General features: G+C 34.8%; 1 protein-coding gene across 2 annotated transcripts in view; it reads right to left on the reverse strand.

Annotated features, from left to right (window-relative positions):
- Positions 1 to 14527, reverse strand: part of DPH6 (diphthamine biosynthesis 6) — a 188078-nt gene that overhangs the window by 56526 nt on the left and 117025 nt on the right. For both annotated transcript variants that reach the window (XM_039705473.1, XM_039705472.1), the window contains exon 13: positions 2693 to 2935. In XM_039705473.1, coding sequence (XP_039561407.1) covers positions 2693 to 2935 — 243 coding nt within the window. The remainder of the gene's footprint in view (positions 1 to 2692; positions 2936 to 14527) is intronic.

Here is a 14527-nt window from a genome sequence, read left to right on the forward strand (position 1 = left end):
GAAGTAAATCTTTTGTGCTATATAAACATATCCAGAAAACAATTCTCATATTTCTCTATTATGTGTTGTTAGGTCCAATTTATTGGTGTCCTAAACAATTTATATAATCTTTTTGTGTTTTACTTACTACTGCCATCAAACATGAAGAAGGATTCAAGGGAAGTTGCCGAATAGCATTATTTATGTTGAAGATATTTACCAGGTATCACCACATGACAGAATGTTAAATTTCTCATGCCCTAAAGAAAAACATCTTTGGCAGTTCTGATGTATATGGTTTAGCCACCATTTTAAATACAATTATCTTAATATGCCATCACTTTGCTACTAAATATAGTACATTCAAAGAACAGAAATACAGTCTAAATCCCATCTTTAAAACATAATTAATTTTATGTTTTATGATGTATAGCTTACAGAAAACGAGTTCTGAACTGAAGTGTTTTATTTGCACAAACTCCTTTTTCCATGGATGACAGAAGAACAGTTTCCACTGAGAAACCATTTGTTCTTATTAAGTAATATGTAGGTTCCTACTGGTTTAGGCCTTTGGCTACTGCTTAAAATAAACTTAAAGAATAATAAAATACTTTTGGTCTGGCTGACTTGGTTCACTTGGCGAAAACTGACCATTATGTCATGTCATGGTATTCAACAGAACTGTTTATAGCAGGACTGGAATACCAAAACCTGAACAAAACCACACAGGTAAGGAATATGCCTTCAGAGTAAGGCTACTATAATCTGTCTTCCACAGAGAAAGGCAGTATCTTACAGGATCTGGAAGGCTGCTCTAAAACAAAAACTGCATTACTTGTTTTCGCTGTTATTATGAAATAACTGAGACAGAAGCACAACTGAAGAACAGTTGATCATTTTTCAATACAAAATCTCTATTTTCATTAACAGGACAACTGTATTTTCAGGGCAGAGTAATTCCCCTCCTGCCCCCACTCCCTTGTAACAAAACTATTTTATAAGTATTTTTCTCAGCTTTGCATTGTACATAAACTCCTACTAACCAAAAAATATGCATATCCTGAGGAAAAAATTTAATTCCTCTGACTGAACCTCCTATTGACAAAATTATAGAAACAAGAACATGCAGCTGTTAATAACATCTCACTCCCATTTATATTTAGGTTTTTTTCAAAGCAGTTTTACATGTTGTGGCACACATTATATTTTTTTTCTTTCTGCTATTGCCATTGCTGAATTATGATCTGATAAGCATAGCATAGACTGACGAACTACCTACAGGACTGCCAAACTGCAGGACGTTTTTCCTAAAGATTCCTGAAACCTGTCAGGCAGCTATCACTTCACTTCAGCTATCACTTCAGTGCATGTAGGCAACAATCCATTTTTTAAGCTATGGCTTGAACAACCAAAAAGGGACATGGAACAGATATTAGTGATAGCCCAAAAGTAAGCAACTTCATCAGTGTTTTTCAGGTAGCTAAAAAAATATTTTAAAAAAAGCAAGTTCTGCCTAGTCATCTTAGTAAGTGGAAGAAATAAAGGACTTGATAAAGAGTAGTTGGTATGCATAATAACTATGGAAGATATAAAAGACTGTATACAGAAAAAGATACATTTCAAAGAACTGGCAAACACCACCAATCTGTCTTCCAATCTTATATATTGCAAATCAGAAAGCAGAGAGGGTTTGTGGTCTTAGTATATTACTAACTGGTCACAAAACAAAAAAGGGAATTTATTTAAATAAAACAAATTGAATTCAGATTCAGTACTGGATCCGAATCTGGTCTTGGAGGAGTAATAAACACTATTTAGGAGTGTTGCTTGGTAATAAATCAAGTTAGATGCATAAGCATGTAAGTGAAGTCTATATCTTTACTCAGCAAGACACTTGCCTAGTGCAGAGGCTGGAGACAAAGGCAAATAGAAGCTAAGTTTCAGGTGTCTTTTTTCCTTCTTCTAAGAAAATATTAACATATTTTATCCTTCCAAGTCCCCTGAAAACATAATACGTAGGCTGTATTAAATTATACAGGAATTATGAATTTGGTTTTTATGCATTTGGGGAGAAGTTATGTTTTACTTACAAGATTTGCGGCCATTACCTTTCAATGCTGCCTGGGTTTTCCATGGCTATTTTAAGAAAACGGGCACATACGAATCAGGAATTATTATGGCATCATTATAAATCCCTGTGCAAGTTATTATGCTGTTAATCAAGGGTTAACCAATAGGCATGCCCAGATGTGGTCTTCAAAGTCTGGCTATATAAAGCAATAATGAGCAGTAAATTGCTAAACTCAGTTATCATAACAATACTGTTTGTAAGCGAGTGGGGGGAAAATCCTCAATAGAACAAATGACAAAAAGTTGAACTAAAATCCCCATTTCTCATTATGCAAAAAACATATGGACAGAAGTAATTCAAACGAGGTATTGTTCACATTTTGTTGGAGAAATTGACTGTTCTTTAAGAGTTCTTTAACACAATGCTTTGGGTAATTAAGACAAAGTTAGTGGTGAATTTAACTTTCTATTAAGTAGTTTTGTTTCTCATTTGTGCACAATCACTTATGAACCAGAACATAACAGCTCAATCAAACCTTTACTTGAACCCCTCTGAAATGTACTGTGAAATTCTGATATTACTGCAAGACTTAGAAAGGAATAAAAGACAGCTCAGAAAGAAGCAAACGGATAAGGTAGCTACCTTTTTGCATTCTCCTAATTTCCTCTGCCATATGGAGCGAGCAATAGGAATGCTCTTGCTGTTGGTTACGTAGCAGCTGGCAGTGATGACGTGGTGGAGTGCAGTCTTCTGGCTCATGGCTTGCAGAACTCGCGCAACGTGCCGGAGGGAAAGGCTGGCCTCTGCACCTATGCCACCCCTAACCAGCTGCATCGTGCAGGGCACCAGAGCAATCTGTCCAGCACAGTAGAGAACATCTCCAACCTAGGAGAGAATCAGATCAAGTACATAAGACTCTGGGAGTTTACAGAAGACAAGGGAAGCACCTTTCTCTCTTCCAGCTGGTTTCTTTCAATAGTACTGGTTTTTGCCATCATTTGATACAAATAGAGCAAACACGCAAGTCTAAAGCTAATGCATGGATATATGTGTCAGCTCAGAACAATAATCTGATGGGGACTGTTACAGCTGCTGGATCACACTGATGCCATGGTTAAATATGCTCTTGTTTTCTTTTCTTTTGAGAGATGATGAACATTACCTTCAATGCTATTTTTTACTTTTCTATGTCTTAAGCTTTGTTTTAAACAAAACCATATCAGAAATTATCAGTACACACCTGTAACAACTTTAGTAAGCAAATTAAAAAATACTGTAAAAATATATTAGCAGAACACCTAAATGACTGTGTATGAACAAAAAGTGATCTTATTCCATGAGAAGGTAAAAGCAAATTGCAGATTGAAAATAAAATGCTGAAAAATGCTATTTGAACAAAGAGATGCTACTTGAACAAAGGGATGGTCACCTTTTGAAAACGGACTTTAATGAGTGGCCAGATTTACTACTGCAATGCAGTTACTTTGAGCATCTTTTCCAAAATCTTCCCAGCAACACTCTGAAGACCTACTTTTTTTAACAGCAGCCAGCAAAGGAAGCATTTATTCTTATTATTCAGACATCTCAAAGTTTTTTTTTTATAAAATCTTAATGTAAATATCAAAACTTTTCATCATCTTATGCTGCACTTCTCTAGAACATCTGTGCATATCCTAATCAGTGAAACAGTAAATTTTATTCACTATCAAAAGAAAACTAAGTATAGAAGTGGGAAGTAAGGTGGGCGTAAGCAGCTTTGAAGTCAGCACAGGAAGAATTTTGCTAGGATTAACGACAGAGAAAATGGACTGTGCAAGGAATCTTTCGGAAGAATTTTGCAGAACTTACTGTATAAACTGTAAAAATTCCTCAGAATTAAGAATAATTAAAAAAGAAATCTGTGTCCTAGAAGACATGGCAATCAAACCATGTGACAGACCCATATGCAACTCCAAATCTGTCCTCATAACTGTCTGTGTCTCACAAAAGACTCACACATGTAACTATTGGAAGAGTATCTTATACAATTTGGCATACAAGTTCTATGATTAGCAGCTGAAGAGGGGGAGGAGGCAGAGAGGAAACAATATATCAACTGACACACATCAACTATTTAAATGGTTTAAAATACCTGAAATATTGTCTGATAATGCTGAATACATATAATCCTGAATTTGGAAAAAATATTTTGGTTTATAGGAACAAATGGTCTTTTTATTCTTTTTATTTTTTTTACAGCGCTATTTTAAAATATGTGCCACTGAACAAGGGAGTCCAGCCAGCTACCAAGTGGCATACTGACAAGATGAGAAACAAATTCAGAAAGATACGATTCAGAAGGGCACAGGTTTTTTTTTAAAGCAAGCCATTCATTTTCACCTCTGCAAAGTGAAATCCCTGCATTAGTCAAAAACTCCAATGCAGGTAGTTTATACTTCTACAGGAAAAAAAAAAATCACACTGATGGTATTTCTTCCTTTTTATCCCCTGTTGAGCTGCTGGTTTTCCATGCATCACCCATGTTAATTATTAGGTAGACAGAAGAGCTGTTCAACCAGTTCACTTCCCCTATTCTTGAACAGATTGTTTGAGACATAATATGAATACTAATTAACGATAAAATATCTGTCAGTGTTTTGAAATACAGACCAAGATAGCACTTTCTTAAAGTATCCTGGACAGTTCTGATACAATTAGCCCCATTGGTCATAAGCAAGGTCACAAAAAAATCTCAGAAGGATTTGAGCAAAATTGGCACCACTTTTGGCTAAGATTCAGTGGGAATTTTGCAGTTTTTTAAAAACCAATTGAAAAAATCCCTCTGTTCCTAACATACTTGTTTGTATCTTAAGATGCAATTAATAGACAAACAATGTTTCCAACAAGCCACCATGTTATGGAAGGGCGGATGCAAGGGGAAATGTGGGGGAAAGGATAAAAAAATGGCCACAGATTTGCAGGAACTGTATTGCAGGGGGACATAATTTAGAATAAGGGAAGGAGGAGGGGTATCTCTCTTCTCTTTCCCAGTGACTCAGTCATGAAAAGCAAGCATAAATAATCAGCAAGGACAAAGCAGCAAACCAGTACAAACACACTTTTAGCAGATTTCAAGACATTGTCTCTGGAATGTTTGAAGCATTATACAGAAAATTGTTAGCAGAGTAAAAGGCATTTAAAACAGGGAAGTCATCATACTATCTTGTTCACAGCACTGAAATCTTACAAGAGGAGCTGTCACAATGTATGGTGTCAGTACTTGTGTTGTGAAAGTGTTCTGCAAAACCCTGCTAGAACCTTGCAACAGTTTATCTTTTTGGAGCACTTATGAGGATAACAGAAGATCTTTCAGGGGGTAGATTCACAGTGTATCCAGCCTGGCCGACTTGCATTATACAGGAAACAGCGTAGAAACAGAACTACAATATAAAAGATCTATATTGATCCTTAGAGGATCCAAATGTATACAGCGGATGTCTCACTGGTAATTTTAATTTCCACTGCAGATCATACACATATTTCCAGTGCTAAAATTTAAATAAAGACTTGAATGAAAGACAGCCCTGAAAACTCAAGCTTCATATTGCTGAGATGCTCACTTGTACATGTTTATTTCCAGTATTGTTTCACAGCAGTAAGCAGGTTATAAATGGGGCCTCATGCGATTCCACATTTCTTCCTGTTTTATTTTAATTTGTATCACTGAAAGTTAAATGAAAGGTGAGTCCTTATAAGTTAACATAATAGTTTAGCAGTTGTTTTGCTCAGTCAGCACAACTGTAAATAATCAGGGAAATTCAGTGGACAATCAGAACCAAGAGGATGCAATGCATGATCTCACTGATAGAAAGCTAAGAGATTATTTGAGAATTGCTACATTTCACAGTGTAGCTGTCTTGCAGGGATAAGTATAATTTAGACCTTGGGCATGGCTTATACCAATAGAAAGCTGTATAGTTGCTTTTTTTCAAAGGTGCTTTCACTTATTAGAAAACAGAAGGAAAGCATCTATGGTATAATGGAAAGGAACAGTCAGAAGAACTGACTTGGTGCCACTTGGAACTATTCTATACCATGAAATAGTTTTTATCAGTATTCTGAGTTACCAAAAGGACACAACATATCTCCCACACATATATATATGTATATGTATATGTGCGTTTATGTATGTATGTATGTATATATGTATATATATGTATGTATATATGGGGAAAAGAAACAATGAGAAAATCGGACTTAAATGACTGAGGTCTAACTTAAGCTGCTAATGAGAAAGGAAAAGCTGCAACTATTGCTGCCTAGAAAGAAACAGAAGTGATAGGATACCTATAGACATGCACTGAGTTTTTATTAAAGGCCAAGAGCAACTATGAAAAGTTTATGAAACTTCCTGCTGATATTAAACCTTGCAAGTGATTAACTGACAATATAAAACTTGCTGGAAACTTCTAACAGAGGGATCTCAAACATTCACCTACAGACACTTAGGCAAATGCTAATAGCTGCACCACAAATGCATGTTCAGGAGTCAATATGCAATCAGGCAAATCTTTATTATGAATGCAGTTTGGTGTCTGAGTGACTGCTGCCCTTTAACAGGTCAGGCTGCACAAAAGGTTCGGTGACCCCCTGACCCAACAGTGACACGGCCCACTATTAGGCTGAGTCAATGTAAATAAGCAGAAGTGACAACACACTAATAGGCTGCCTCTGGTCAGCCACGGGTACCTCTGACCTTAATGAAGACCTAAATCAATTAATACTCCAGGCAATAAAGACCTCTGGCTGATTAAGTTAGATAGAAATAATCTTTTCTAACGGGATTAAAGCTGCAAGGTGGTGAACTTTTTATTCAATATATGATAATCCTTTCTTCCTAGGGCCCCTCTTGTTTTAGATAATGATGGCAAAATTGCTTTTTGCAATGTGACATCTTTTATTCAACTGACTAGTATGAATAAACTTTTTAAAGGCATCGTTTAGAAAACAGTAATTGAAAGGCTTGAAGTTCATACTATGAAAACAAATTGTATCTGACTAACATGATTCTAATACACCCAACTCTCAATATAATTCATGTTTTTCTTAAACTGTTACAAATTTATAGTCTGAAAATTCCAGGAATAAGTTCATAACACACAGTTGAGTTTGATACAGGCTTTCTCTGGAGAAAAAAAGTGCATCAGCAGGTTTATCAGTAGCTAAGGTATAAAGGATATATTCCTAAATACTACTACTACTACTAATTTTTATTATTACTTTGACTAAAATTTTTTAAATTTCTAAGACTCCACATATAGCTTAGTCAAATTAGTTTGCATATCATACTCAGACTTCCCTTTGGATAATTTTTTTTTTTCCTAGTTAGGTCAAAAAACCCCAGTAACAATTAATCAATAGCATATTATGGCTATTTTATTGAACTAGGTGTAACATTCCCACACTTTTAAAGGTTTTATAATTCAGTTTTCAGATGCTGTAAGTCCATTTTGTTAGTTCTCATTTTGGGATGGATGTTTCAATATGTATCTGATCACCTGAGCTACAAGACTACAGAACTCTTATCATTTTGTATTGATCTTCACTATTAAAATTTATTTTATCAATGTGTTTTTAAAATTTTTCTCTTTGAATTCATACAGTTGGGGGTTGAAAATTCATAGAACTTTTGTTTTTAACAAGAAGTGACAAAGTACTGCAATTTCATGAATGCTAACCTGGGTTTTGTTTTTTTTTTACTCTGCAGTTCAGGGAAACTAAGATACGTCATCCCACAAAGCCATATTTGACATTGAAAACAGTTTTGTAACACTATCAGCACACCTAAAACTTTTGTGTATTTCCTAATTTAAATTATACCAAGGAGAAGTATCATGTCACACAGTATACAAATACCAAGCAGCACAAAATCTGGCAGTCCTTTAAACTCAACAGTGCATGTGAAGAAGCCACAATACTGTTATCAATGCTAAACCAACACAATGAATATCTCCTAATCATACTCTATACTTCCCAATTGTAAACACCTCTGCAATCCTCTAAAAATCAAATACCTCAAAAGGAGCCTATTGACAGTGCTGGGTTTACAGCAGGCAATCTCATCTAATACATTCCTGAAGGTCTGTAGTACCCTGAAGATTAACAAAATGCTAAAGGTTCAGACTTAGAGAGGGATGATCAGGTCAAAAACTTAAGGTAAGATCAAAGTATTGGCTTGAAACGAATCTTTTAAAAACTGTTCTATCAAAGAAAATTGTAGTAGTTGCACACATATTTTTGGCAGTGTGTTGGTTATTTGTAAATATTGATCAATGTCAAATCAATTTTATTCTGCTCTACAACTGACAGAAATAAAACCCCCACACTTCTGCTTTACAGAAGACAAAGATTCAAAACCCAACATTTTCACAAAAAAGCCTACCTCAAAAACTGTCATTCGTACTCCAAGGGAGTATTAAATATAAATCAAAAATAAATGCAGCTTTTAAAGTCAGAACCTGTAGTTATAAACATCTAGAAAGATTCCAGTAAAGTGGGTGAGAAAGGCTTGCCATCTAATACATCCATGTGGGCATGACAGACACCCAGTCTGAAATCATCTCCATGATTCTTGTTTTAGTCAACTTGGAATCTCCAATAGAGAGGGAGAAGAAATGGAGAAAATGTAGGTAAAAATATTCTTTACTTAATTCGCATATTTCGGCCCGCGTGCTGTGCTAGTGCCCAGGGTACATATTGTTCCTTCCTGGAAAATTACAGTAGACAGCTTAAAGACTTAATTGCCATAGAGGATGAACTGTTCTCCCACATTCTGCAGGGTGCTTTTTCCTAAATATAAAAAGAGCAGTCTCCCTATTTTAAAATGAGCAAGCTAACAAGAGTATTAATCTTTGATGCATTTCTTCCTTGGGACAGTGGAATTCTAGTCTTCATGACTATTAATCTGCCACCTTTTACAAAGCCTACCATTCCTCTCAAGCTTTTGAAAAAAATCACAAGTTCTCACACAAGCACATTAGCAAATCTGCCAACTGTGAAAAATTGCAGAACACTTAGCTTTATGAACATACCTTATCTAAAAGATGGAGTAAAACCTCCAAACTGATTAACACTTCCTCATTTATTATTCATGTCACTTCAAATAAAGATGCCAAACACAACAAATTTTTAAAAAATGTACTCAGATGAGTCTATTCCTAAAAATCGGGCTTGGGATTGGGAATGAGCCACTTAAATTTGTATTTACTAGAGAAACTAAAGGCCTTGTCAGGATCCAGACAAACAAGGCAGAAAAGACTAGTATGCAACAGTATAAAGTGCGAGAAATGACTCAGTGTGGACATGAACTCTTCAGCAATGGAAATACGACCTTTTTAGAAAATGCATATTATGTCTGCTGCAGGTGATTGTGTTTTTTAGTGAATTATATATGCAGAGATAAGGGAGAACAATGTTTATAATTCATATGGATTCTTAAAATATTTGATAAGGCATATCTGGAAATAATTTTTAACTCTCCTAAATATAAATGCTGTTAACTAGCTGATAGTCTGTGAGGAGAGAGTAATGAAAATGCCGATGTAACTGAAGTGGGGTGCCATAGGGATTGGTATTAGACTTGATTTTATTTAACATCTTCATTAAGTCAGTGAAAGAAGGGATTAACAGTATGATAATGAAACCCACAGAGGATGCTAAATTGGAATGTGCGCCAGTAGAAATAATAAAAATGGACACAGGTTTGAAATAAAGGCAGCAAATAAGAAAACCAGACAGCTTAGGAAAAAACTAAAACTCATGCCAGAACATATGGCAAAATAATTTGAAATACAGATATTTAGAACCAGGGAAAAAACTTGACTGAAGACCTTCTGAACTGTTTATATTAAAAAATAACTGCTCTTTACTAGAAGCACAATCAGTATTGGACAAAAGAAGTTGCAGTTTCTGTTCCCATAACACTGGTCTAATCAAAGAATAAACTTTGTTACAATTCCACAAACTGGTATCATAACCTTTACAAAAAGTATTATATGATTTCCATATTTCAAAGGGAAGTACGTAAAATTTCAGGTGATATCAAAGCTTTGGATGATTCTTCAGAGCTAACTTTTTTTCCCACGAGTTTTTAGATTTCTTTATTAACACTGTTTTTCAGTTTACAGCTCAGCATAGCAGCATTCAAATTATGATAAGCATCTTAATCTGCCAGGGTAACAAGGTAAAATTAACCCCCCCTCTGTTTTTACCCTTCTCTGCTAAGCAGAAAATATCTACAACTTACAGGAGGTTACCTAAGCATTTATTTGGGGTTCCCACACAGCTCATTTGTGGTTTTACTATATAATCCTAAATTTATTTTCATAACAAAATGTTTATAAAATACCACCAGAGAAAGATGTAGCATATTCTTGGCATATTCACAAGACAATCCTCCCTCATCCATTTCTACATTTTTCCTCTAGTCTTCTCTACAGTTTCTCTATAGTTTCTCTACAGTTTCTCTACAGTTCTCAGGAACTGGACAGCACATAAGGGAGAGGGGTTATAGGATAACTGTATCCATACACATAATATCTAAAGGAAGATAAAGACAAAAGATTAAGTGATGTGATGTCCTTAGCTACATGTTTATGTTATGGACTTTGTCTCTTCTACTTTTATCCTTAAGCATACAATCTACTTAGAAAGGGATTTCATGATCTCCTTCCCATATTAACTGAAGCTTCTACTGACAATTTCCACCTAAATCACCAGTTCAGCTATCACTGCAGTGATAAAGTAGTTCAAGGAAGCACAGTAGAAATGTCTAGATTTAAGTTTCTATTAACAATAAGCGTGGTACTGCTTAAGGCTGCACTACTGTTGTGGAATTCAGCATCCAAAGAGAATCAAGACTGCAGTCATAAAATCCGATGAAGAGTGAGTTGTTTTTTTTTTTCCCTTTCCTACCTGTCTACAGTCCTTATTCATGCCAACTGTCAAATAGCTTAATGTGATTATAAACAGAAGAGGGACAGATAGGCAGAGAAAATACTCTGTACTGAAAAGTGAAAGCTGTTCATCACACGACAGTAATTCACAGTGTATGAAACACATTAACACCGTGACATTCTATTCTTACAGAAAAGATTTTGTTCCCAGCCTTCACTTGGCTTAATATTCTTACTTGAAATATGCTGTTCATGATTGTCACTGGCTACTTTAAGAGCGTTTGTGATAACTGGGAGATGAGAAAGAAGCACTTGCACAAAACCAAGAACCAGATAACTGAAAACAAGTTAACTATAACTACAGTAAGCTAAAAGTAAGTTCTTGTTCTATCCATAGAGTGTGATTTTGGGGTTTTTTTTTGCTTTTACCCATCCTCTATGTATACCTACTGTCACATGGATTTTACTTACATCTAGGACTACCTAAACAATAACCAACACTAAAAGAGTTTAATGTATGACAAAGATTATTTAGTGCAGAAGTTCAATTTATAATAAGTATAATCACCATTTCCCAGTGGAAATGAAAGGAGATTGTTTATGCAGCTAGATGTACCTGTACAATATATACAACAATGCGTATAAAATATAACCTACATGACATACAGTATTTATCACAATCCTCAGCCTATTTATTCATATTTCAGTGGTAATACTTCCTTAAATAGCAAATATCTTTCTCTAGGGATACATCTTTCAATGCAAATTTGCAAGTCAAGTTTTGATTATACTTACAGAAAGTTTCAACAAAGATCTACATACATACTTAATATTCTTTTATTTATTGTATGATTAAATACTGACCTTTTATCAGAATTGCAGTGTGGACAACATCCTTATATAAAGCAACATTAAATTCCTAACAATGCAATGAGGCAGAGTTTACTACGGAGCTTTCAGGGGGTAGACACTCAAGACTGGCAGCACTTCAAGGAAAGAATTTACCTATTGATAAAGTGGTAATTGCATTTCAAAATTAAATTTCTGTAACAAATTTTATTTTAATTCTGATTCATAATTAGACTATAAATGTATTCTAATTATATTCTGTACAGTAATACATATTCATCTGGGTATGTAGTTACTATCTTGCATTATACATTTTCCTTTTTTTTGGGGGGTAGTTTTTTGTTTTTGTGTACATTCAATTTGTTCCTTTTGGTACTCATTTTCATGGAAATTTCTAAATGGTTTAAAAGGATAAAAGTTGACAACTGGAAATTGCACTATAGTGACAGTATATTAGTAAGTACAAAGTTACTAATAAAAGACGTGTCTCGTGTTGTCCCATGCAAGCTGCAGCCATGTTTCTATCCATCTCATATTACTAATCAGTGTCAAGAACCTGTGCCTGCAAATTTACTATGTGCTTAGCCTTTTGTTTGCATTATTAATAAAAGTAATTATAATTGCAGAGTCAAGCCCTCTGATATAGAAAAATGGGTAGAAAGCCAAGTGTTGAAACAAAAAGGGGCTAAATAAGAGGAAGGGAGGGGCAGACTGCAGCAAAGAATAATCCAGCAATTAGGTTAATCAGCTGCAATATTGCTGAGACCCACGTTCAAATCCCTTCTTTGGTATTCTCCTTTTGCCTGATAATGACAGTGCTGTTATGACAACGGGCACTCCAGGAAGCACATCTCTTAATATCTTCTACTGGAACTGTTCTGATTTGTTTAAATAAATTCATGATCTTGGATAATATAGGATGGCATGATCCTGCTCTATGATGAAAAGTATCAGTTATGTGCAAAATCTTTACAATGAACATTAAATCAAAACTGGTACATGACTGACTAGGATTTCTATCTTGATAGTCTAACATTATCCAGAAAGGAAATGACAAACAGTGCAAACAGCTATGAGAAGGTCATTGTTACCTTACAGTTCTTTAAATGATAAGCATTTAACACTATGAAAGACGCTTAAGATAAGCCTTACACTACAGAACATTCAGGTAGATAATTCTGTATGAACAGAGTTTTTGTGAAATATTTAGGCTAAGTCAAAAGACACAAGATGACAAAATAAAAACCATGTTGGGGAGGGAGTTTTTATCACATTTTTGAAAATAAAATAAAAATGCTTACACATGCTTAACATGAACATGAGATGGGATCAAGAAGTTCTCTTGGATGTATAATGATTAAAACTTAAGCACAGAAATAATGAATTAGAAACAATATCCATGACATCATTATCAGAAAAGCTTTCAATTTTAATTTGAATTTTACAAATAAACAGTAGATTATCTCTTCAAAAACAGAGGCTGTATCAAAGGCTGCAAATTACGCCAAGAACAGTTTAAGTATCTAATATTGCATTTTGAGCTAAAGGAAATTATAGGTATGTTACTGAAAACATAACCTTGTATGACAATGAAAATGTCTAATATTTTGCTTGTTCAGCCCAACAGAATGAACTTCTAACTATCAGCTAAACAGTGCACAGTATTTCAAAAGTATGCAAAAATGCCAAAATTTTCAGTGATGAAAACTCTCATATAAATTTTACATTCTATTTATATGACATAAAGATTGAAGTTGCCTGACTTGACCGTTTGTCTACGAGTTTTAAGTTATATTTTAGGATTTTGTGAAAAGAGTGGGTTTTGTTGTTAAAAAAAGTTTGGGCTAAGTTCAATCAGCACACATGATTTGTTACCAAGTCCAGAGAGGCATAGTTAACACACAGCATCTTTCAGTGAGTGATTCCACAGTTCACATTTGGCAATGTAACTGCTCACAACTGACTCCAAACCTCAGAGCTTCTGACATTCAGGTCTCAATCAGTTAACTCATATAGCTCTCCAACAAAAAACAATCACATGTTTTTGCAGAAAAATTATCACATGCTGATAGTGAATAATTAAATGTTCAAATCGAAGAGAAATGAACTGTTTCTGTGATGTATGTTTTGAACTTCTAATAGCTATTGTGATTCTTCAGAAAAATAGTTGTGTTACAATCAGGAAGGGCACTAATAGGGAACGGAGAAGGGCATAAAAGAGTAATGCCTGTATATGAAGAAAGGTGGAGAAAAAGAGTGTCTCCAACTGCTATTTTCATATTGATTTTAATGCTAACTAAATGTCATAGATGTTTATGTAAAGGAAGGTTTTTCACTGTATAGCCTGGCCTTGTAAGGTGATGTAATACTTTGATTTTATGCAAACTTCAGTAAACGCAGAAATTACACCTTGCAGAACTAGGCTCTGTATGCAGAACAAGATAATAGTGAAATTTAAGTGAAATATGCTGTTTAAAACATCCTTAGAAAACAATGAATCAGCTCAACACCTTCCCAACACAGGAAACTGAGAGTTAACCAGTGTACCCAATTTTAATTTTTTTTAAAGGAGGAATAAATCTGCTATAGGGAGCTGCTTTGATAGACCTTTGAAGGTCTTCAAAACTCTTGCTAATATGTTATTCTCTCAAAAATATTCCCATAATTCTGCTGTCTCCCATAATTCCTTGCCTCG

The sequence above is a fragment of the Passer montanus genome, unplaced genomic scaffold, assembly GCF_014805655.1.
Source record: "Passer montanus isolate IOZ18808 unplaced genomic scaffold, ASM1480565v1 scaffold18, whole genome shotgun sequence".
In the NCBI taxonomy this organism is placed as follows: Eukaryota; Metazoa; Chordata; class Aves; order Passeriformes; family Passeridae; genus Passer; species Passer montanus.